This window comes from Plenodomus lingam (genome assembly GCF_022343315.1).
Source record: "Plenodomus lingam strain CAN1 chromosome Unknown contig_6, whole genome shotgun sequence".
Taxonomy (NCBI): Eukaryota; Fungi; Ascomycota; class Dothideomycetes; order Pleosporales; family Leptosphaeriaceae; genus Plenodomus; species Plenodomus lingam.
Genome location: NW_027093966.1, coordinates 64,410 through 88,485, shown reverse-complemented (window position 1 = coordinate 88,485; position 24,076 = coordinate 64,410). Strand labels below are relative to the sequence as shown.

Below are 24,076 nucleotides of genomic sequence, written 5' to 3'. Positions count from 1 at the left end.
GTCTGGCTTAGTGGCCGGTCGGCTTCCATGTCTCACTTGTCACTCACGTGCCTTCGTCCCAACGTCGATGTCACCGGCCCACCCACGCAATGAAGGCCAGGCTGTTGTTTGATACGGACACTGACACCGACACCGACACCGACACTGACACCGACATCTAAAGTATTTACTGCTGCTCGTAGTCGTACCTAACGTTATATCCAAGCCAAGTATCATGACTCGAGATGATGATATTCGTTCCTCTAGGTAGGTACATAAACCCCTCTTATGCGACACACATCCATGGCATTTGTCAAACCCAATAGATCACCGACCCACACCACAACAAGACCAAGGATGCTGTCAGCAAGTTAAAAATGGAAGACTCCACGGAGCGTGGTTGCATCTGGCTTCGCTCCAACGGTGTACATGGAGTAGACAGGACATGGTCATCTATCACGTTGTCTACTGATTGGCTGCAAACATCGCTGCAACCCCATCATCGCCAACGACTATCCCGAGGGCGAGATCCCCAGGAAATCGAGCCAGAGTCTATAAAACCAAACAAACAGCTACCACCAGATAGAACCCAGTAGTCAACTCTTGCATCTCCAAACATGATTGCCTCTTTCCTTTTCTATGCTCTCCTCGCCTCATCCTCGACAGCCAACGCCTACTCCCTAGCCAAATCCTTCACCTATTCCGTCGTACCTGGCATCTTCCAACAAGACGATCCTGCCACCGATCCCTCCACCTTCAACTTCACAGCCTCCAACTTCGGCCTCATCCCACGGCCCTACCCAAGTGATCCATCCTGCCCCAACCCCCAACAAGCCACCCAATGGCAACGCCTATCCCACTACATCACCACCCTCAACGCCCAAGCCAACAGCTCTGACCGCTACACCCTCCTCTTCCTCGGCCGCCACGGTGAAGGCTTCCACAACGCGGCCGAATCCTACTTTGGCACCCCAGCATGGAACTGCCACTGGGCTGTCCGCAACGGCAACGCAACCGTCACCTGGGCAGACGCTCAACTCACGCCCCTCGGCGCGCAGCAGGCCACCCAGGTCAGAGACTTCTGGCAGCACCTTCTCACGGATGAGAAAATCTCCCCGCCAGACTCCTACTACACAAGCCCGCTGTACCGCTGCCTCACCACCGCTGACCTCTCCTTCTCAACCCTCGACTTACCCGCCTCCAAGCCCTTCAAGCCCATTGTCAAGGAGTTCCTGCGCGAGGGCATCAGCGCGCATACGTGTGATCGTCGCAGCGACAAGTCCTTTCTTGAGCGCCAGTTCCCAGCCTTTGCGTTTGAAGCCGGCTTTCAGGAGGAAGACCCGTACTGGATGGAAATGAAGACGGAGCCGAGGGAGAATCAGGATGCGAGGTCCAAGGCGGTGTTGGATGATATTTTTGGAGGGGACAGGGCGTCCTATATTTCCGTGACTGCGCATTCGGGTGCGGTTTCGAGTTTGTTGAGAGGTAAGCCTTACTTTATTCTTATTCTTTTATTCTTTTGGCCGCGTCTGTAAATGTGCTTGTCAGGGCGTGGGATTCCGTCTCCAGAGGTTCACGTCCCTCTGTATACCCCAGATACTGACTCCCGTGTCCCACAAACAATAGTCCTCAACCACCGCCCCTTCCGCCTCAGTACGGGCTCCGCCATGCCCGTCCTCGTCAAGATAACAAGCAGCACCACGGAAACCCCGCCTTCGCCTGCGCTGCCGTATACGCCCAAGACGACGTGTGCGGTCCCGCCGACGATTCGCGAGCCTAGCTGCAATGATTGCTCGTGCTGTGTTTGATTTTTGTTGGGCGGTGTGGGGGGAGGGTATATGGAGACGTGGGTATGCAGGGTTATTTGCGGACAAACAATCTTCTCTTTTTTTTTCCAGGCGTTGGTACGAATGCCATGCGTGCTATGGGTTCTTACTGTGGCACTATGCCGACAAGAGATGCCGTGTGTTAGCTAATCGGCATATCATATCCATTGAATTTCGACATGTGCTTCTTGCGCACCGCACACCCTTCCGTCCCGGCACAGCGTCGGAGAAACCAAGTGCATATGGCCGTTGAAGAACAAGGACAAAAGACGGCGGTAGAACTTGGGTTGAACGGAGTACGGTAGGGATTGTGCATGCATGTTTCAAGATTGCGCTCTCGGGAGACGTTTCAGCGACTGCCTATGTTTTTTGAGCAGTTTTCTCAAAGTCCCGAGGCTGATGATTAGTATGTAGGGTACGGTAGTGGGCTTCTGGATGTGAGTGCGGAGCTTGGGTGCCGGTGCCTGAGTGCAGCGAGTCAGCGTTGGGAGGCGCTAGAGGAGGAGCCCTTGGATGCGCGTATGTCGCATGGCCAATACAATCGCAGTGTCCAGGGCTGGGAGTTGACGTTTGACACGGAAGATGCACTTGATCCCGTTCATCCGATGGAGGAGAAAAGAAAGCAAGTGATGGGCAGGATGAGGCGAAATGGGTTCTGGGTTGGACATTCTCTCCCAGCAGAGTGTTTGTTTGTTTTGAGAAAGGAAAGATAAACGCTCCCACATATTGAAGATGTCAATATCTCTCCCACAGACAGTAGGTAACCTTGGTGCGAGCGCGAGTGCGAGAGCGAGGCCCGACCAACCCTGAGCCCCCACACCCCCCGTCTTCCCAACCCGCGGAGACTTTGGTAAATGATTTCCCAGCACCCGTCCACATGCCTGAAGCAGATCATGATATAGATTTTTCTAAAACGCCCAAGTCGCTCCGCGGCATGTGTTGCCAATAACCCGTTCCGGCGAACGAGTTGCCCTTGGGTCGAGTGACCATGTCCAGACTAGAAGGAGAGACACTCGCCATCACCGGCTGTCTGAAACAAGCTACGACATCATCTGCGCTACGAGCCGTGCCTGGGTTCGCCGCTTCCATGGCCTCGAGGAGGCTCCGAGCTGTGTGAAAGGGGGGCTAAAGACATGGATGATGTGGTTGGCGTGCTTGTTTTGTTCGGTTTCTGTGTGTGAGCGGTGAACTGCTCGAGGTCCACCGATTACCTTGCCCTGTACAACTTTTGCTCACTGGCTGGTTGAGTGCGGGATGAGCGAGTGCAAAGGGGCCAAGAGCCAAGGCAAATGGAACGCTGGCCGAAAGAAATCATCTCCAGCCAAGCACAAGAGGACGGGCGGGGTTGTGGTTGCGGCTAGCCCCACAACGTCACGTGCATCCACGCGCGGGCCAACCTTTGCCTCGAAATCGACATGAAAACCTCAACCTCTTCCCACAGCCCCCAGCTACCGGCACTCTCCGCTTCATTACCCGGCGAACCACTTAGCGGGTCCATACCACCTACAATGTCCCTGTACTCTACTAGGCATAAACCTACCCACACAGCATACCTATTGCCCAATTTTTTCTTTGCTTTTCCCACCTCTTGGGTTACCTCAAGAATTCTCCTTCCCTGCTTCTGCATGCTCTGCAGTGCAATACTACCACCACCTTGTTGAGCTACCATACTCTAACTGCTTTGGCTGCGATGCGCAGAGTTGCTGGTCAGTTCTCGACCCAATCCTGGCAGCATGACTCCTGCAGCCATGGCGATCAGTAACTATACCTAGGTAGGTAGCATGCCATCAATCCCCGAGGCTCCTAGGTAGCAAGTTGGGATGGTAGAAACCTCTACCACCTAGGTACGGTGTAGCTATGTCCTGAATAGCCCTGTCCCCCACCCATCGTCGCATTCATTCCACCGCAAATCGACCCTGTCCACTTGTGCGTCGTCCCCTATCTACCTCGAGCATAGCGCCAAGTTCTGCGGCCCTGGGACCCATACACCAGTAAACGGTACAGTAGGCTGCCTGAAACGGACAACGCGCTTTATCCGGGATGCTGTGCTGTGCACCGTGCCTGAGGACCCACTGCACGTGGCGACCAGCACAAGGACATTAGGACTGCCTTCTATAGCTCCACTCCACTCCCTCGTTGGGTTCTTGGGCGAGGGGGGCGGGCGAGGCGAGACGAGACGTTGGTCAAAAGGGAATTGATGGTCCCTTTTACGTCGCCGACTTTTGTTTGGATCGGCTTCCCTTTGCCTTGGGCCTGCTCTCCCTTCTCTCTCTCGCTTTCTTTTTTTTAATTCTTCTTCTTCTCTTGACACACCACAGTACATAGTATGCATGTGGTGGACTGTTGCAAGTCTCCATCAAGTCTGACCTGACAATATGGCGGCGGTTCCAAATCGTGGGCCGGAGCTGTTGGGTGTGAATATTGCCTTTGTTACCACTGCATTCTTGGCATGCTTATTGAGAGTCTTTGTGCGGATTCGCATGGTGAGGGCGTGGGGGCTGGATGATTGGCTCATGGTCACTGCAATGGTGAGTTTGGCATGCTGGTTCATGTGTCTGGTGAGGCTCGAGTTGACTTTGATTTCCAGATGATATACACTGGCTACATCACCTCCTCCAACATCGGCGTCCAGTATGGAACGGGTCGGCACCACCGTGATCTCCCAGAACACAATGTCAAAGTCGCGAAACACTGCTGGTACTTTTGTAAGTCTGCAACGTACATGGCCAGCCAGGAAAGCTTCCCTCTCCCTAACCTTTTCCGCCAGGCTACCTCTTCTATTCGATATCCATGATTTGCTCCAAACTCTCCATTGGCTGCCTTCTTCTTCGCATCAGTGTCCGCAAACTCCATACGTACATCATCTACGCCGCCATGATCGTTTCCATTGTTGCCGGCGGAACCTTCTTCTTCGTCTGCCTATTTCAATGCGACCCCGTCTCCTACATGTGGGACAAGCGCCAGCAAGGCACTTGTATTAACAATACCGTCATCACCGCGCTTGGCTACGTCTACAGCATCTTTAGTATCATCTCTGACTTCACTTTTGCCATCATCCCGGGCTTCCTCGTTTGGCACCTTCAACTCAAACGTAGGACTAAAATCGCTCTTATCCCGCTCATCACTATGGGATGTATTGCTAGTGCTGCCGTCATCGCTCGCCTCCCCTTTATTAAACACTTCAATTCCCCCGACTTTCTCTGTACGTATAAGAAAAATACTCACAACTCCACCTGCCCTTTCTGACCAAATCACACCAACAGGGTCCACTACCGACATCGCCATCTGGTCCTCAGTTGAACAAGGTCTTGCCATCACCGCCGGCTCCCTCGCCACCCTCCGCCCCCTCTTTTTCCTCGCCATGCACCGCCTCGGCCTCACCACCGGCGCCCCCTCGCGTCACCCTTCCGCCTACGCCCTGTCCGGCGGCCGCCCCGCCCACCCCCAACCCTCTCACCCTCAGAAAGCCAAACACGAGACCTTTCGCCCAGACAAATACCAGCTCTCCGCCACCGTCAAAACGCGCTGCGACTCCGACTCGGACAGTAGCATCCCGCGCACTGCCGATGCTAGGCCGCTCAAGTTGACCTGTGGGGTCCCAGCTGCGGCCGTTGGTGGCGCACCCCATTGGTCGGACCACAAGACGCAGCATCGCATGGCAGGCGGCGAGTTGCGCGGAGATAACGAAAGTGAGCGCAGTTTGAGGATGCGGTGTAGTGAGGACGAGGGCATGGGTATCATGGTGTCCAAGTCGTTTTACATTACCGATGAGGAGAGGGGGAGTTTTGTGGCAAGCGGGGAGGGATGTGGAGAGGGGAAAAGCGAAGGGGGATATCGGTGATGAAGAGGAAGAGTGAGCGACTTCTGGTTATTCGCGCTGATTAGAAAGTAATTTATACCCAACTGCTAATTTTTTTTAATAAAAGGGGGCGGCCTTGTATTGCAATGAGTGGTGGGGTAGTGTTCGAGGTACGGTCAAGGCTGGTTCCAAGAGCATTGGTTTCTACCCAACCCATTGGATTCTCCTTGTGAGATTGATTCTGACACTCTGTTCGGGAACTAGCATCCATCATCCATCACCCAGTGCAAGTTGGTTGAGATGGTACAGGGAATGTTCTTAACACGACGCGAACGAAGATATAATGAGACATGGCACTGATGGGATGCTGGTGGTAGAAGATTAAATTGTACGGTTGATCAGAGTGGCTCTATGAAGGGGGATTTTAGAGGATCATGTTTGGATATTGGAATCTCGTCAACTTGACATATCCCAGTACCACCCTCCCCTCAAATCGCATGCCACATCTCCGCCAACACCTCAGCATCATACAACCTCGTCGTCCCCCTCTCCAACTCATCCGCCACCGCCACCCAAAAATTCCTCTGCACCTTCTCCACCGCTACCACCAACCTCTCCACCCCCTCTGCCGTCTCCAACTCCGCCCTCCCCTCCCCCTCCTCCCCCTCCCCCTCCCCAAAAACCCGCCTCAGATTCCCCCTCAACTCGGTCGGATTCAACGGATTCTTCAGCCGCTTCCGCGCATTCGTACTCATTCCCAACAGCCCAGGCGTCCCCGACACATCCTGGCCCGTACACCGCAGGTGATTGTAATCGCGGGCGTCGAAGCCGACGTCGCGCACCGGCGCCACCACCCGCGTAACCGTCTGGATGTAGCGTGCGTATACTTTTTCTGCGGTAAAGTCTGCGGCCTCGGCGCAGGCGTGGCGTTCGGCGTTGAGGTGGGCGGCGATGGCGCTCCATTTCATGGTTTGGGTGTCGCGTAGGGTTTGGATGAGCTTGTTTTGCGGGTCGGAGGTGGGGGTTGGGTGGGGGGTGGTGTGGTGGGCTTGGGGGTGGAGGATGGGGATGTTGGCTGTGATGGTTTGTTTGAGGGCGCGGGCGCGCGAGAGGTTGGGCATGGTGGTGGTGGTGGTGGTGGGAGTGTGTGGGAGTGGAAGTGGAGAGGTCGAGATCGTTGTTGGGTTGGTCTTGGAGACTGGAGAGAGGTCTTCGTCGTCGCCTTGTTCGGGGACGAAGAGGGAGGGTGAGGAGGCTCGTTGGGAGGGGCGGCGGGCGTAGTTATAGTGCGAGAGGTCTGGTTGAGGGCTTGTTGGCGAAATGCCGTGAAGGCATGGGGGACCTTCTCTCACCTTGGTCTCGCGAGGTCTCAATCAGGTGAGGGTGCGAATCAACTGGTCTTTTACCTGCTGCCTTCTCACCTGGGAGACAGGCTGCTTCCTCATGGCTAAAAGGTCATCAGTAGTTTCATTTGGCAAGGCTGATGATTACATGTCCTGTCTTCAGTGGTCGGCTTGACAGTCTCGCCGACATCCTCATGAGCTGTATGGTTGGACTCCACGGTGTCATATATAGATGTCGCTCTCGAGCAACAGGAACATTGCGAAAGAAATAGGGAGAACGCACGGATTATTCCTTAGTGGATACGACATACTAGGCCTTGACCGTAGATGATAGCGATGGTAATTTTGGCGACGACAAAAGGAGGGAGACGCGGCAGCACTGAAGCTATCAAAGCAAAAGTCTCCACGCACCTACCACATGCTGTGCAAACGGCCAAAGTAGTGGCAACGTAACGGTAATGGTGACTGCTGGTCTACCTGAAGCTTTTCATTGGACCCCATGTACATGGTAGGGAATGGAATTGAGACTTTGACTAAAAAGAAAGGTGTTTAACCTTGTGCTCTAGAGAGGGTCAACTCAGTTTGTTGGATGCAGAGACAGCATTACAAGAAATCAAGGGGTTTTGTAGAAGGGTAGCCAACAGACTACGTAAATTTGCAACGCCCACTGTGGGCCATGATGGAATGTACGTATCTATGAGAAATCTTCTGTTTCATGCTTATTGTGTGATTATACACCCTCGATTATGGAGTATTTAAACTTTTTTCTCTCTCTCTCTCTCCACTCCCGCCTTCCCCTTTTCCCCCGCACAGTTGTCTATGCACTCATTTGTAGCTGAGTGCATGATACCTAGCTTCAGCCTCCCTCAGCTTCCTCTCTGAATCTTGTTCGGGGCTCTCCGTCTTGTTGCTCTTGCTCCGTGGTAGGAGGGATCGGAGTAGTACTTTTGCGGATGTCGTTGTTGAGGTGGAGGTGGTTGATTTGGTATCGTTTTCTGTAGTTGTCCGCATGCTGGCTTGACTTGATGACGGCATTGTGGTTGGTGTGGTGTGGCTCACAGCTCAGTGTGAGTTGTGGATGTACGTCGCCTGGTTGAATGTTTGATTCCACGGTTCGATGGGTATGATCAGTGCAGGGAGGTTAGGGCCCCTTTAACTTGTTCTGAGATTGTTCGAGTCTAGGCTGAGTACCGCGGTGGTTTGATATCGACGATGGATTTGTATGCTAAATCTTTGTTGCTTTTACTGCCTGGCCTGGCCTTACAATCAGCAGTCAGGCAGACTTATACCTCGACACCTTAGCACTACCCATCCCAGCATGTCTCTCTATGACAAAACAATCCACCAAAAAACAGTCACCGAACACCTGCACAATCTACCTCACCCCATCGCCGGCCGCGGCCAATTCCATTGCCTGTTACCCCATCTCAACCAACCAGCACGCCTAAACTGACCATTGCAGACTCGCCTCAGTGAATGCATTATCCAGGCAGCCGTTCTGACTCATCCCATTGCCGGTAGGAAAAGGGCGCATTCGCTTCCCGTTGCCGCGCTTGGATTGGGCCGGCTCGATGTGACTTGAGGGTGGGGCGGCGTGCGCCTTTACGGGTGTAGGTCAGCTCAATGAATCCCAATTGGGAATAGTGCGATGGGAGAAATGGGAGACCGATCTTGTAATACCTCGAGGTCTGGATGCCAGAGCGGGCTTTGGCCAAATACAGTACCGCCATTTTTGTATTACAAAAAAGAAGTTCGAGACTTGACGGTATTGGAAGCTGGCTAGGGAGACCCGACGTGAGCTTGTTCGAGCCGAAGGGCGGTGTTGATACAGTCATCCAGCATAGAGTCATGACTACCTCATAGTAGGTATCCAGGGTTATTCTCCGGGAAAGTGAATTTTTGTGACTCTTCATGTCGAGTATCTGAGATGGACATATTACTTCTTCCCAATTAATTTCGCACGGTCCTGACTTTCGAACATCGAGCCAGTCCATGCCATCGCTTCCATCTCCCCAGATACCCATAGTAAGAACCAGAACGCGGCACTTTGCCCATAGCCTTGTGACCACCGAGATGGTTGTAGCTCTGGATAATGACTGGAGCATTGGAATCTACTCCATGTCTGATCCATGATGATGATGTCCCCAGCAGCATTCTCAATAACAATACTATCTTGAATGTATTTGTGGACTATAGCTTGAAGAACACCACTCTTGTTTGCCAGAAATTGTGAATGATAATCATTGTTAGACTTTCCAAGGTTAGACAATCCTTCTTTAGCCGATAACAGGATGTCGGATGTTCTCATCCTTCAGCTACGTAGGTAGGTACTTCATACATGCCTTTCCTATATCAACCCTCTTCTTGGAGAGCTTCGTTTCTCTACGCTCACGACAAAGACTAGTACAGCAAGGGAAACAATGGAAGATGAAAAAAAAAGTTTTATATGTACGGTTGCGCATGAGTGCATATATTAACACAACATTTGACACTGATTGTGATCCATGAATGATGAGTATTCCACCTTGGAGGCACAAAACGCGATAAAATGTCGAATAAAAAGTCAGTAATTAGGTAATGGTCTACAAGAGCTTCTTCGTCGAATATTGGCAAGATTGACAAGACCTTGGGCCTGAAATGATGCTTTATTTCTTACATAAATGGATCATGGGCGCTGTGATGGAGGAGCATGGATGTAAAGTTGCAGGGGTCCAGAGGCTAGAAAAGCTTGGTGTTTTTGGCGCGCAGGGATGACGTCCTTGTCTGAATCGCGCCTGGTTTTGGCCCGACCACTCCCACCACTCTTCCCATGTTCTTTCGCCATGGTGCCCATACTTCACCATATAGACATAGTCTACCTATCCCTGCCCTAAAGAATGGTCTGTTTAAACAAGCCTTTCTGCCACCCCAGACTTGAGTTGTGCTGACGTTCATATCAGGCGTCGCTCCTCCGTCAGATTGTCGCCGGTCCACGCGCCAGGCATGCTGAAGCTGGTCTTGACCTGTGCTATGTCACCGACAACAGTACATCCCCCCCCACTCTGACGCATACATGTCCACCGATGTGCTTAAAGTATTGATCACGTGCAGTCATCGCAACCTCTGGACCCAGTGGAACCTACCCTCAGCGCGCATACCGAAATCCCCTCGATTCCCTCGTCAAGTTCCTTGATTCGAAGCATGGCGAAGACTGGGCAATATGGGAGTTCCGCGCCGAAGGGACTGGCTATCCAGACTCGGAAGTCTACAATCGCGTGTACCACTACCCATTCCCCGACCACCACCCGCCCCCGTTCGCACTCATCCCGAACATCATGGCCAGCATGCGCAACTGGCTTCACGAGAAGAAGGGAAGGGTCGTTGTGGTACACTGCAAGGCTGGAAAGGGGCGATCGGGTACGGCAAGCTGCAGCTACCTGATCAGCGAGGAAGGCTGGTCGATTCAAAACGCCCTTCAGCGCTTCACCGAGCGTCGCATGCGACCCAACATGGGCAAGGGAGTCAGCATACCCAGTCAGTTGCGCTGGATAGAATATGTCGATCGATGGGCCAGACACGGCAAGCTCTATGTCGAGCGGCAGGTGGAAGTACTAGAGGTTCACTGCTGGGGTCTGAGGGATGGGGTGAAGATCCAAGTCGAGGGCTTCGTCGAGGATGGCAAGCTCATCAAAAACTTTCACACTTTCACAAGAGACGAGAGAGAGATTGTTCGCGGCGAAGTCAAGACGACAGGGATGGCGCAAGCTGTACAAGAAGTCATGTACAAGAATGGCTTTGGCACTTCGCAGAAGACAACCTCAACCACGGATTCGAAGAACGGGTCCACCTCGACACTGGAGACTCAAGGCAATGTCCAAGGTGCGACAATCAGCAAAAGAGCATCCCAAGAGAGCCTGCCCAGTGGTACCGGCGACGTCGTCTTTCGACCCTCGAAGCGAGTGGTCTTACCTACCAATGACATCAACATTGACGTCGAGCGCCGCAACAAGGCAGCTTTTGACCTTACCATGGTCACAGCCGTCGCACACGTGTGGTTCAATACCTTTTTCGAGGGCAATGGACCCGAACACAATGGAGACGCGGACCAATCAGGCATGTTTGAAATAGAGTGGGAAGCTATGGACGGCATCAAAGGCTCATCTCGCAAGGGCACCCAAGCCTTTGAGCGGATTGCCATTGTCTGGCGTGCGCTCACCGCCGAGGAAGGACAACCAGGCGTTGTCATTACTGAACCTAAGGAAGGCGAACCTGTTCAACAAGCAACACCTGCTGACTGGAGGGGCACAAAAGGTGTTGAGCCATCAGAGGGCAAAGACTTGGGTGTCCGATCAGCGAGTCCGCCCAACGATCCGCCACATGTCAGTCGAGCGAACAGCATTCGAAGCGAGAATAAGAAAAACGCCACTACAGTGAGGGCTCCTGGGAGGAGAGATAGCGGTGACAGCGACACGAGACACGTCAGATCACATGGGCCCAATGGCGAAGAAGTCTTGACGAGCAGCCCCAGGGCAAGTGTTGAAGCGAGCGGATCAACTCCAATTACGCCAAGCAATCTGGATGGCACCCGTGGCATCCATATCGCTTCAAAACCTCCCACACAGGATACAGAGTCGCACAAAAGCGACGGTCATGCTACCGGTATTGTGCAGGGGTTAAAGTATCACGTATCCGGTGCTGCTTCTACCGGCGAATTACCCGACGGGCGCCCCGAGAGCGAAATGAAAAACGCAAAAGAGCATGGACTGGGACATGTACACATGGGAAAGAAGAAGTCGAACTCTTGAGCCTTGTGTCTGAAAGGGGAAAATGTCAGGAACGACTCGAGCTGCGATGACATGAATGTGTTCGAAAGAATGAGGTGGCTGTTATTGAGGCGCCTCGCTTGATGGATGGATGAGAGCGGAATAGCACTGGCGTCTGACGAGCGTATCACAGCCGTGCACGAAGCGTGCTCACGTACAGGGTCGCAGGTTGCAGGTTGCAGGTCGTGGTATGCATGTGCGAGGCGTTGGACGTGAGGGTATATAGCCTCCTTGCTATGAAGAGAGCAAATTTATCCTGTGAATGACTGTCGGCTTATGGAGGTCTTCCACACTGCTCACTGCCCCACCGCGTCCCCGTGGCGAGACAGCACATCGAGCATACAACGATAACAGCCATTGCACAACATATGTCAGATCGGTACTTGAGGTCTGTTGCACCCTAAAGTGAGGCGAAGCACCGCCCTTGAGAAAGGGCATGGCAGCCATCATTGGCAATGCATGTGGTACATGGCTAGGTAGTCTTGCTTCAGACCTCATGCATCCTTAGCGTCGATCTCGGCCAGTACCCGCGACACACGAGAGTCCACAGCTGCACCTCAGCAACTCGCATGCGAGCACGGAACAGGCTACGACAGGTAACCGGTGCACCACGCGTGTACGGGCAAGACTATGGGCGTCATCAGCGCCAATGCGCGAGCGCGAGGGCAGCCTGACGGCACGGACGATGTGCGTAACGTTACGGTACGGCAGAGCAACCCTGGCACACTCATGGCGATATAAGGGCGGGGCAGCACACTCCTGATGAACAAGCATCGAGGTTTCCATTTTTCGTTCCCCTCTGACAAAAAGGGCGAATAGTAGCTCGGCACAGACCGAGCGCAAGTCTGGAGCGAGCGAGGCTGAGAGTGCTTGAGAAAAGGCCGGGCAAGGACACGGCGATTACATTGGTCCAACATTCACCGGTCGTCGAGAACTCGTGCATGAACGCTTTCCGGTGATGCAACTCGGCATACAGTTGGACCAATCCACCACCACTTCCCTTCTGCGGAATCTCTATCATCTAGGCAGCACACTTGGCTCACAGGCTGACGTTGAATCTGCGTATCGCTCCCTTTTGCACGGACCGGACTTTGCCATAGGGACGTGTACAGTTGGCCGTGAAGAGTCACTTCTCAACAGGGCCAACCTTTGCTTCCAAGAGCTTCAGAGTAGTCTCCTCGCCACAGACGCAGGGTTTATAGGGCTGGGACTGACTTAGCATTGCTGCGGGGTAATCTGACGACCATCTGTGAGACCAGAGCTGGAGCCTCCAAGTCGTGCGAGTGGACACTGCGCTAGTAAAAGGGCGATCGTACTGGATCATCAAGTGAAGTTAGGCAACGATTACGGCTCAGCCGAATATAAGGTGCGTGTATGCCTCCCTACATGGACAGCTTCCTCCTTTCTTCAATCCTGTTATGCCTTGCAATCATTCTTGCATGCCCATTGCTGCCCCTGCTAAGCCGTCCAACCACCTTGCACCAGCGACTCTGACGAGCATATAGCAACCCCAAGTTGCGGCCCATGAACGACCAAGACAACTCAAAGACTTCATCAGCCACCCCTCCTCTGGCCTCTAAGGCGATAAAGAAGCTTTCAAGCACTTCTTCCTCGTCGCCAGTCTTGGTGCCAACCCCATCATCCATCAGATCCGAGCCCGACGGTATGTCACTCAGCAGCACGACCATGGACGCCTCCAAAGAGTCCGGTGAAACTACTGTCGGTGAGCCGACTCAAGAAGTTGAAGTCGAGACTGTCCCAACACCTCCTCCTCCCCCGCCCGTCGTGGCGAGCAAGGTCACTAAAGGCACGGCCAAGAAAAAGACCGAAAAGAAGGGCAAGCGTGTGACGAAGAAATCTAAACACAAGGTTGTGGAAAGCTCTACATCTGATACCAGTGACTCTGACGGTGACTGCGAGTCAGAGAGCAGCAGTGAAGATGAAAGGACCAAGCGCAGAAACAAACGAAAGCTGGCCGCGAAACGTGCTGCAGCCAAGAAGAAGCAGAAAGCAAAGGCTAAGAAGAGCAAATCGAAGAAGGCCGATACATCTAGTGATGAGACTAGCTCTGATGATTCGTCTGACTCTGACACTCTTTCAGATGTGGACGAAAAGAGAAGCCACCGGAAGAGTTTGCGAGCCAAAGCCAAGAAGAAGAGAGCCAAAAAGGTCGCAAGCTCCAGCGAGGACAGCGATTCGAGCTCCTCCTCAAGCTCGTCCAGCAGTGACACTGATTCCGAGGACGCAAAGTCTGCAAGGCGGAAGGCGAAGGCGAAGGCGCAACGCAAGGCTAAGAAGGCCAAGAAGGCTGACAGCTCGTCGTCTTCAGACTCCTCTTCTGCCGACGATGGTACAGCTGCATCATCTCCAGACTCTTCTGTGCCGCCGCCTCTTCTGACGGACGCATTGGATGGCCAAATTGCCAAATACGATGCACTCCTAAATTCACTCAATCTCCAAAAAGCTGCGGCTGCGGCTGCTGTTGGTGCGACAAAGTTGGAGAAGCCAGTCAAGAAGAACGCACTTGAGTTCAAGCGTGTCGACCAAGTCTACGATATGAAGATTCACGATTGGAAGCTTGTCGAAAGCAGCAAGGATCAACAGGATGAGTTTGATTGCGTCTTCACTGTGCGACGACGATTAGACTGGGACGGCAAGTACAAGGAGACACAAGTCGACATCAAGTCAAAGATTCTTCGTAACGCACTGCAAGAGGTATTCAAAGAGTGCAAAAGCATCAGCCTTGTTGAAGAAACGCCTCAGATCGACCCACACACACTCTTCCACTACTACGACGAAATCAAGAAGTATATCAAAAAAACATTGAAGCCCAAGCTCAAAAAGGCCAAGAAGTCGAAGATCAAGAAGCAGCTCACGCAGCAAATTGCGCAGTGCAAGTTGCTGCTCTCGTACATTGATGAGGATTACGACGCCACGCGCAAAGCCTTGAAGCCGATGCTCAAGGCTGGCACAATTACTTATGATCTTGTCTGGGCGCTCTTCGAGCCGAACACTGTCGCCTTCACGCCCACATACACGAACAAGGATGATCCGAGATGCTTCAAAGTCGACTTCACGTATGAGTATGAGAGTTGGATGACTGGGCAGAAATCATGGATCGTTGATGGAAGGTACCTCGAGTATGACGGCAAGGCCTTTGGTCTCGGTGACCACCAAGTTTCCATTCCGGCTTTCAAGGGTCATCGAAAGATCACAAGTCTTTCAGCCTACCCATTGAAGTACCACAAGGATCCTGAGGTACGTGCGTATCTACTCCCAATGTTATCACCTGCTAATGAAGCTTTTAGGGCATCAAGGAACAGCTCATTGCCCGTGGCAAAAAGTTCGTTGCACTACAGGGTATGAATTACCGTGCGCAGAAAGGTATTGCCTATATGAAGCACAAGAACAGCATTATCCGCTTCATCATCAATGGCCGTGTCATGATCGACCCCGCAATCTTCCGTCGCATCAATCCTAACTACCCATTCTCATACCTCAAACACGACGAGCTGGACCAAGATGGCGAAAATGATGACGATGAATCTGATTGCTGTGGCTGTGGCTCCGGTGAGGACGAGGGAGGGACTGATAAGCTCCGCGTCATCATGTGGAAAGACAGCAAGGGCAAAAAACATCCAATCCAGGTTTACCAGAGTGAGATTGACGAGGAGAATGGCAAAAACCTTGGTGGACAGCTTGATGAGACAGAGGAGACCTCCGAAACCAAACGCCAAGTCTTTACCCAAGAGGAGCTTCTCATCGCATCTCCTGTCGTTCTCGGTTTCGCCTTTTCGGAGAAATTATGGCTGGAGTTTTCTCTCTCCGGAATCGACGAAATCAAGTGGAACTCGGAGGCTTTTTCTTCTCTTGTGCTACCGCCCCGCATCAAGCAGAACCTGAAGGGTCTCGTTTCCTCGCATCGCTTCAACGCTGCTCGCACAATCGACGACGTCATACAAGGCAAAGGCAAGGGCCTGAATGTTGTCCTTCATGGGCCCCCTGGTGTCGGCAAAACGCTGACCGGTGAATCCATCGCTGAATACCTCAAATGCCCCCTCTACGCCGTCTCCGCCGGCGAGCTCGGCACCAATTCACGCACCCTCGAGACTGACCTGAATCGCATCATGGATATAACACACAGCTGGGGTGCCATCCTGCTTCTCGACGAAGCAGACGTGTTCCTCGAGGCACGGCAGCCGCAAGACGTGATGCGCAACAGTCTTGTCTCTGTCTTCCTGCGCCTCACCGAGTACTACCAGGGTATCTTATTTCTGACCACCAACCGCGTTGAGACGTTTGATGAGGCCTTCCAGAGCCGGATTCACATGGGTATTCGCTACGAGAATCTAAGTGCCAAGGCGCGACGCGAGATTTGGAAGTGGCATGTGGGTAAGGTGGAGAGTATGCGGGATGCAGAGGACAAGAGGATCGAAGAAAAGAAGACCAAGGCTGAGAACGGCAAGGAAAATGAGGATGGGCAGGTGGCGCCGGATACCGCTGCTGTGAGTAAGAGCGGGGAACTGGTGAAGCCGTTTAGTGAGGCGGACTTTGACGAGTTGAGCAAGAAGATGATGAATGGGCGCCAGGTATGTGGTTTTCTTCTTCCCATTTCTGTCTATTGTCTTTGTTCATACTCGTGAATCAAGTGAACACACCGCTAATCGACAAAAACTACAGATCAAGAACACAGTCAAGACATCGCAAGCCATTGCGCTCTCCGAGAAGACGCCGTTCAGCATGGAGCATGTCAAGCGCGTGTTAGAAGTTGCGGACGCGTTCGAGGATGACATGAGAGGCGGCAAAGGATACAGAGATGCCATGCGACAGTACACATGAGCCTTGGCTGGTCTTTTGTTGCGGCGGGCACACTTTTGTGGGGTCTTGATGGGTTCAGAGCGGCGATTACTCCCATTACCTTACAATTGCGAGATTCCCTCGATGGCGTACATGATTTTGGTAGGGTACAGGAAACATGGTGAATGGAATGGGAAAACTGTACATTGGGGAGGTATTGGGCACGTCAATATTTGTCTGCTATCCTGCGGGTTCAGGTTTCTCTTCGCTAATGCGAGTGGGCGTATACATCTACTCTTCTTGTTTTCTAACATATATCATTCTCCGCTCATATTTCCATCTCATATAGGTTTCGTAAACACCGAACGCTTCTCAAATTCACTTGATGTTGCTATTATCTCTGCTCAGTTATAATGCTTCGATATGTAGCGTAACTACGGTTTCCCTTTTCGGCTTGCCAATCGTTCTGCCCTTGTTCGCATTTCGCTGCTTCCCCTGCTTCCCCCAATCTGATGTTTCCCGTTGTACAGTCTCGTCTTACCTGCTAGAATCACCGTGGTATATCTCGTCGCAATCGTTCGGATAGGCTTTGCCAGTGCATAGCGGCGTGTAGGACCGTAGCGCGGTTGTCGCAGCGTTGGACTTTGGCGCAGCGCAGCGGGCCTTGGGACTGTTTATGAAGATTCTGACAGCGGTGGTAACAGGTAAAACGCTTCAATATTCAACGCGGCAATGATGTGAGGGAGACTTCGGATTGTGTTTTCGTGTTTTGCAACATGGTGCTTCACCTTTGTGAACCGTGGTGAGCTTCAGGTCTGAAGGTGAATGATGGGCGGGATTGCTTTTGCTGTCAGTGATTTTGGCAGTGATCTAAGTTTCTGTACGGACCTTGTTGTTGCTCTATTGAGCTGAGCAGAGGTGCGTCCAGGGCGGGTGGTAGGATAACGACGAGCTGGGGTGAGGTGAAGCAGTGCAGCGCCGCGACAGGCAGGTTGCGTATTGTTAGTTTGTAGTTTGGCGTGGGAGTTTTTGAAAAGGCTCATTGGGATTTTTAAGTGAGTCTGGGTGATGGGGCCTGGTGTCGCTCTTGCGTTTGGCTGGATCGCTGCGGCGCTGGGTGAGTGCCGCGCAGTGGGCCCACAATGCAGCAACTGCTGGTTTCTGGGAGGTCGGACGCGATCCTCGTGTACCGTAGCTGCTGTTGATGCTGTGGATTTGTTTTCAATCTGTCGCCGCTGGGGTTGAGGTAGCTTGACCCTGTAGATGCTGTCGATGCTGGAGGGCACGCACGACTGGCTCCCCGTAAGAGCGTTACGCACAAGATGTGCCATTGTGTATAGAGTGAAATGATTGCTTTCTTCAGTGACTAGCTGCTCTCTCACCGAAGCCATGACTGCCCAAGTATGAGGGCTGTCGTGAAGCTCGATGGTGAGCCACGGGACCACCGCAACGAAGGGCAGCTGCCAGCGCTTCTTACTGAGACGCAGCGCCCAAAGATGACCACCGTGAGCGCTTGCCGAAGCAATCTTTAGCGTGAATTTCAATCGTATGTGAGGTTTTCGCACCCAAAGAGCTTGCAGTTGCGTAACGGCGCGTTGAGGCACGCTCGAGGGCACCCCGCCGCGCACTTCGTCACTACTTCTGACTCTGCGAGTTCGCGACGGCGCTTGGAATCGGGGAACACAGTGATATTACACTTGCAACAGAGCATGAAATAATACAGAATATGAAGCTATCATGACACTTGTCTGCGCTACAGGTTGACCTGCCGCTCGGCAAACTGCCTCAAAGACTGACTGACACCGCACTGCCCACACACGCTGCCACCCCAAAAGCTCCTCCCACAACGCCCAATGACTATCTCATCAAATTCACAGGAGTTGAGCACTCATAGGAGCATATTGCGCAAAGCCTACTGCGCATATCAAGGCAGTGAATGTCTCGTCACGTGCAGAAATCCATCTTCTCCGGCGCGGGCGCGGCGGCCCCAAAACACCTCACACACCTTCTCACACCCCTCCGAGCCCAATTCCCGCGTTTTCCCGGGCATTTTGGCCACTTTTCCGGCTTCCATCCGCCTTCACCTCGTCCAAATCGCAGTCCAAATCCACCCTAGGGTTGATCTGGCTAGTGTGGCTAACCTTGATGGGTTTAGTTTTGCTTATGTCATTAGCGTTTGCTAGCGCGGCCTTTGGAAGCTCTTAAGCTGATCCGCTCCTCGTCCTGTTCCCTCTTTTCTTCCCTCTCAAATCAGTCCACCACCTGAACAAGATAGCAATCATTGGCTTTCTTCTTCTTCTGTCTTCTTCCCTTTTTTTTCAGCCCTTGGCAGGCATCAATTCAAGTCTCAGACTTCTTCATCATGCTTTGGTCATCAACATCCCTCATCACCTTTGGTTGTCAAGATACCTTGACTTGACTTCAACATCATACCTTCACTTCACTTCAACATCAATCATCAACATCAGTCATCGATATCAACGTCAACATCATTCATCCATGTCGATATCAACCATCAACATACTTCAACAAGACATCAACATCATTCATCAACATGAACCCACTTCAACAACATACCATCCCAACTTGACCGCACCTCATTGCCTGCCTTGAGCTTTCACTTGGTTCAACCCTTCTTCAAGTATGATCCCTTCCTTCTCTCAACATCCCAACTAATCATGATCAGGTCCTGTCGTCGTCAAGCCATGCTCTGGTCTCTGGTCTCTACCTTGGTCTATCACCTTGACCAGGTCACTACAACAATACATCAACTCATCAACAGATGAGATGGCTTGACTTCGACGGTCGACACTACTCCTTGGATTTTCCCTTGGACCGAGTCTTCACAAAGAACCAGTCCCGCTTACCGAATGCGCTGTTTCAGACTCACCATCGCTCCCAGACTCTCGAGTCCTTGGTTGGTTGCACACTCCATATGGCGGCTCTTCTGAGCTCAGGTCAAGTATGGACTGCAACCAGCCCTTCAACCCTCGATCGATGCCTACCTTTTGGTTGCACACTCCACATGGCGGCTCTTCTGAGCTCAGGTCAAGTGTGGACTGCAATCAAGTTGGTTTCTTGTTGGTTACTTGCACACTCTATATGGCGGCTCTTCTGAGCTCAGGTCAAGTATAGGCTGCAATCAAGTGCTTGACAGATACAAGGATGCATGGATTGGCCGGCTGCTTAGCCTCTTCAAATCAAATATGGTGGTCACTTCAAGGGAGTTGGCATTGGTTGGTTGGGCTTCTCATGGGAGATTATTTGGTGGTTGTCTTCAGTGGTTTGGATTTGGGTTTGCGCCTTTGGGCTTTTGGACGCTTGTGTCATGGACTATATGGATGGAACTCATGAAACTTGATCATTACAACCAATTACTTCACATCATCAGTATGATTAATGAAAGCTTCGACCTTTGGGTAAAAAAAAACATGACATTCCATTGACTGACTTGAATCTTGTTCGATTGACTGAAATGACTCCTCTTCTTTGACTGACATGCGTGACTGACCTGCCTTTTCATCATTGACTCACATGGCCTGCAAGACTCGCTTACTCTCTTTGGCATTTTCATGATGGGTCTCTTCTATCGAGCGTCCGTTGGTCGTGGCTTTGCTAGTTGCTTTGCTTATGAGTTTGCTTTGTTTGGGAATGATGTTGCCAATACCACCTGTCACATGTGTAGTCTCTCCAAGTCCCCAAGGGAACCACAGTGACTAGCAAAGCGTGGAATGGATCATCACGAGTCTATGGGACCTAGTTCAGTGCTAGACGAAGGCATGCTTATACCAGCTTGTCGTCATGCTTAGGCTATAGAGTACTGCGAGCATACTCGTGGAACTAGCCTTGCTTGGCAGTAGGCATGGTACCTACCGGTACATGGCTGGTTGCTCCCTAACTATAGGTACCGTACGGCGGCGCATCATTGGCTTGAGAGAAAAGAGAAGTTGCTTGGTGGTCTCCTACGGTACCTAGCGTAGGGAATGACGAGTGGTTGGCTGTCAGGTAGATGTGCTGTGGTGGTGCTCCTTTGTCGTCGAGAGGCTGCCAAGGTCAGGCTAATTGACTAACGTTAACCCACCCTTTTCTCCGCAACATCCCCGCTTCTGCCTCTCGGATGCCTTTTGGGGATTCTGGAAACAACACCAGCTTCACTTATTCCCGTCCGTTCTGCACAACGCCTCCGTGTCACATGCCCCCCATCCATGCCACAGACTTCCATCGCATGTTGCATTGCTTGGTATCGCTTGTGGACTGACCAAGACACGACGGCGGTCCTAATTGCGCCGTGTCGTACTGCCGGTACCTACCTGCGGTAAATCATCATGGATCACGATGGCACCCAGCCGTCCACAAGCCCTGACCCGTCCTCGACCACCTCGCCAGCACAACAAGACCAGCCGCCCAAGAAGAAGCAGAAGCGTAACAAGCCCACCTTGAGCTGTGAGGAGTGTGTCGAGCGCAAGACAAAGGTGAGCGCAATCCAGGGTGTCTGTCGCATGCGCAGTGAGTGCTGGGCACACGTGCTGCGCCCAAGCTACCGTACCTACACACACCTAGTTACCAACCGTACCCTACCTACCGTATGGCAACACTCGGACGCTGATCCCGCAACACACAGTGCGACCGCACCCGGCCAAACTGCTTGGCCTGCATCAAGCGACAGTCGACGTGCAAATACTCGGAGATTGCCAATCTGATTGCAACCTCTGCAGACAAGTGAGTTGCGTCCACGGCTGCCATGGCCGTTGCATTTGGGGACGTCATGGCCGCGCGCAAGTGCTAAGCAATTCTGCAGGATCGGCGCGGCGCGCAATACGGGACGATCGAAGAAGCAGAGTAGTAAACCGCCGCTTGGCATCGAGACCCAGCCCTATGGAGTCCCATTTCAGGTACGTTGAAATACGACCGCATCTCTAATTCCCGTTGTGCCTATCAGACCAGCATTGCGTGAACTGGTGTTCGGCCGTATGGCGGACCGCCCGGCTGGCAGAGACCAGGTAGGCTACGGTACCACGGGCGGGCTACTAAACTCTAACACAGTAAGCTTCGCTCCCCGCAACACGCTGACCCACAATACCAGATGCAGGTACCAGTACCACCAACCCCAGCTAGGGCCCAGTACAGGAGTGTTTCCTTGTCTTCCTCGGCTTCCTCGCCATTCTTACTGTCCAACGTACCCTACTCGAATCACGTGCCGGCCCCCTTCTTTGGCCTGGGATCCGAACACCCCTTTGCCAACTACTGGACGAGTCGAGGTGGGCTCGCCGAAGTCGTTGGTGTGCTCCCAGCCAAGGAACAGGCTGACATTCTGGTTGACAAGTACTTCGATGCCGTCGATCCCGTCTATCCGATGGTCCATAGGCGGAACTTCTACGCCGATTACGGGCGCTTCTGGTCATTGCCCCATGAGGAAAAGCTGACGGCAGACCCAGTACTCGTGGCACTTCACTTTGTCGTCTATGCCATGGGAACCCAGTTTATACATACACCTTCAAACCAGGAAAGGGCTCAGATTGCGGAATTCTATGTCTCCGCAGCACAGCAAGCCTTGCGATTGTCGTCATATCTGAGTCGGGCCTCAGTCAGGACATTGCAGGCCATGGTCCTGATTGGCTATTTCTTAATGAACGACAATCACGCTTCCGACGCATGGGCATTTGGCGGCGTGCTTGTACGCCAGGCTTATGCCATGGGCTTGCATCGTGATCCAGACATCATAGCACCTCGCTGCTCTCGAAGCGACAAGCAACAACGGCGGAAACTCTGGCAAGCCATCTTCTTCCAAGACACTTTCCTTACCGTACTTCTCAAGCTTCCCCCAACCACCACCTTCTCCGACATCGACCCCGAGTCTCTTAGCGACGATCTCGACGACTACATTGCCAACGGCTCCTCGACTAATGGCACCGCCGATCCCGTCATCAACCCGATGAGTATCAGTAGCATTGCTTCTATCGATGACCTTTATCCATCCTACGAGCTCTCCGACCGTAGGTATATCCGCTCCATGTGGCACATGGCCAACCTTGTCTCCCGCACCGTCTGCATCCCGCGCTCCCTTGCCGGACCCCTCGCCACCTCCAACGAACACAAGGCCCAACTCATCAGTGACTACTTTGCACTCCACGCCAGCTTCCCCGTCGAACTTACAGCCTCAGACGATGAGACCATTTGCACCATGGCCAAGACCAATGCACGGGGTCTACGCCAAAACCTCTTCTTCCGCAGTAATTTTTGGCACTGCGTCATGGCTATTCAGTCTGATGAGAACCGTGAGGAAGGCGTTGCGTGTGATGTCAAAGGTGCGCTGGAGGCGGCGAGAATGGCGTTGCAAAGTTTCTTCCACTTTTGGGAGTACTTGCGGACGGATGCAAGTGTCTGGTGGGTCTTCCAGCACCGGGCCTTTGAGGAAGCTGTAAGCCATCTGCCATTCCGCTTCTACAGTTTCTACGCCTCCTTTGTTATGAATTCAACCGCTAACAATCACTACAGCTTTTGATGGCTCGCATACTAAGTCAACAATCACACCCACTCTCGCCGAGCAATAATGGGCTCCCCCCTTCTGCAGATCCACTGCTCCAGTTAGCCAAGGACGATGCGCGCAAGTGTCTTGAGATCTTGGACCTTGTGGGAGTTGCGCCTGAGATGCAGAAGACGAGGACAGAAGTGCTGCGGACAGCATTCTCCAATATTTTATGGTGATTCTGGGCAAAACTCGAACAAACCTCAGAGGGAACTCATGGATACCCGAATGATGCATCTTTTCTAATTGAGCTCATCAATTACCTAGAGACTGTGCAAGTTCTTGTTTGCTCAGGCCCAAAACGCCCCATGTCTGCTTATTTGTAGGATTGCAACCATTTTCTCACTGGCCGCCAGTTATCCCCGGCCGTTACACATCTGTGGTACGCTCTTTCTCTCACCCTCCGTTGGAATTGATCTTACGCAAAAACATCTCACTAGGATAAACGGGTGCGGCCACTTAGGATGCGACTTTTTGTACGTCAAGCACATATACCGTGCACTCGGATCAGACACACATTTCCAACTCCGAAGAACGACTCTCGATACCATTTCCGCGAACCATTTGCCATAGTCATCTAGCCTTACCATTCCATTCTTCCATCTAGTCAGTATGCGACAAGTTAACCACATCCTGCTCTACGCCACACCGACGATAGTCGTAGTACTCGGCTTCCAGACAGGATCGCAATAACACCTGCCACCAGCAGCCGGGATTCGTCCTATCCCCTCGTCTTTGGTATAGCGGGAACAATCATTGCCCTCACTGCACTAGTCGTTGCATTTTCGCAATTGGAAAGAACGCGTCTCGGACATACCATGTTTGAATTGGAAGGTCGCTACACCTGCGAGGCCGGCGGGTGGCAGTTTGCCTACAAGCCTGATTGGGACAGTTGGATTTGAGTACTTTTGCTGATTGGGGTAGCATGAGGGACTTGGAAGGGGCTCTGGTGGCGTTGGCGTATCTAGTTGTGGTATTTGTGTTATTCCTCGTAAGAGGTGACG

General features: G+C 52.5%; 9 protein-coding genes across 9 annotated transcripts; 5 read left to right on the top strand and 4 right to left on the bottom strand.

Moving 5' to 3' along the window:
* Positions 1 to 12: 12 nt before the first annotated feature.
* IAQ61_009312 (uncharacterized protein) lies at positions 13 to 3,090 on the top strand. The gene is made up of 3 exons (XM_066098335.1): positions 13 to 246; positions 306 to 1,464; positions 1,606 to 3,090. Exons 2-3 carry the CDS (start codon positions 597 to 599, stop codon positions 1,785 to 1,787), a joined length of 1,050 nt encoding a protein of 349 aa, XP_065951494.1. The 5' UTR covers positions 13 to 246; positions 306 to 596; the 3' UTR covers positions 1,788 to 3,090.
* Positions 3,091 to 3,162: 72 nt separating this feature from the next.
* IAQ61_009311 (uncharacterized protein) lies at positions 3,163 to 3,474 on the bottom strand (the record flags this gene model as incomplete). Its single annotated transcript, XM_066098334.1, has 1 exon — positions 3,163 to 3,474. The coding sequence occupies one exon, from the start codon at positions 3,472 to 3,474 to the stop codon at positions 3,163 to 3,165; it is 312 nt and encodes a 103-aa protein (XP_065951493.1).
* A 706-nt stretch (positions 3,475 to 4,180) lies between these two features.
* IAQ61_009310 (uncharacterized protein) lies at positions 4,181 to 5,646 on the top strand (the record flags this gene model as incomplete). The annotated part of the gene is made up of 4 exons (XM_003838055.1): positions 4,181 to 4,333; positions 4,393 to 4,510; positions 4,573 to 5,007; positions 5,069 to 5,646. 4 exons carry the CDS (start codon positions 4,181 to 4,183, stop codon positions 5,644 to 5,646), a joined length of 1,284 nt encoding a protein of 427 aa, XP_003838103.1.
* Positions 5,647 to 6,092: 446 nt separating this feature from the next.
* IAQ61_009309 (uncharacterized protein) lies at positions 6,093 to 7,982 on the bottom strand (the record flags this gene model as incomplete). Its single annotated transcript, XM_066098333.1, has 3 exons — positions 6,093 to 6,901; positions 6,957 to 7,051; positions 7,798 to 7,982. The coding sequence occupies 3 exons, from the start codon at positions 7,980 to 7,982 to the stop codon at positions 6,093 to 6,095; spliced, it is 1,089 nt and encodes a 362-aa protein (XP_065951492.1).
* A 446-nt stretch (positions 7,983 to 8,428) lies between these two features.
* On the bottom strand, positions 8,429 to 8,677 carry IAQ61_009308 (uncharacterized protein; the record flags this gene model as incomplete). Its single annotated transcript, XM_003838050.2, has 1 exon — positions 8,429 to 8,677. One exon carries the CDS (start codon positions 8,675 to 8,677, stop codon positions 8,429 to 8,431), a length of 249 nt encoding a protein of 82 aa, XP_003838098.2.
* A 206-nt stretch (positions 8,678 to 8,883) lies between these two features.
* On the bottom strand, positions 8,884 to 9,255 carry IAQ61_009307 (uncharacterized protein; the record flags this gene model as incomplete). Its single annotated transcript, XM_066098332.1, has 1 exon — positions 8,884 to 9,255. One exon carries the CDS (start codon positions 9,253 to 9,255, stop codon positions 8,884 to 8,886), a length of 372 nt encoding a protein of 123 aa, XP_065951491.1.
* Positions 9,256 to 9,823: 568 nt separating this feature from the next.
* On the top strand, positions 9,824 to 11,731 carry IAQ61_009306 (uncharacterized protein; the record flags this gene model as incomplete). Its single annotated transcript, XM_066098331.1, has 3 exons — positions 9,824 to 9,826; positions 9,887 to 9,971; positions 10,038 to 11,731. The coding sequence occupies 3 exons, from the start codon at positions 9,824 to 9,826 to the stop codon at positions 11,729 to 11,731; spliced, it is 1,782 nt and encodes a 593-aa protein (XP_065951490.1).
* Positions 11,732 to 12,379: 648 nt separating this feature from the next.
* IAQ61_009305 (uncharacterized protein) lies at positions 12,380 to 16,588 on the top strand (the record flags this gene model as incomplete). The annotated part of the gene is made up of 6 exons (XM_066098330.1): positions 12,380 to 12,451; positions 13,087 to 13,115; positions 13,255 to 15,007; positions 15,058 to 16,254; positions 16,318 to 16,338; positions 16,430 to 16,588. The coding sequence occupies 6 exons, from the start codon at positions 12,380 to 12,382 to the stop codon at positions 16,586 to 16,588; spliced, it is 3,231 nt and encodes a 1,076-aa protein (XP_065951489.1).
* A 4,283-nt stretch (positions 16,589 to 20,871) lies between these two features.
* IAQ61_009304 (uncharacterized protein) lies at positions 20,872 to 23,517 on the top strand (the record flags this gene model as incomplete). Its single annotated transcript, XM_066098329.1, has 7 exons — positions 20,872 to 21,018; positions 21,168 to 21,265; positions 21,345 to 21,438; positions 21,630 to 22,964; positions 23,042 to 23,247; positions 23,429 to 23,454; positions 23,513 to 23,517. 7 exons carry the CDS (start codon positions 20,872 to 20,874, stop codon positions 23,515 to 23,517), a joined length of 1,911 nt encoding a protein of 636 aa, XP_065951488.1.
* Positions 23,518 to 24,076: the final 559 nt, after the last annotated feature.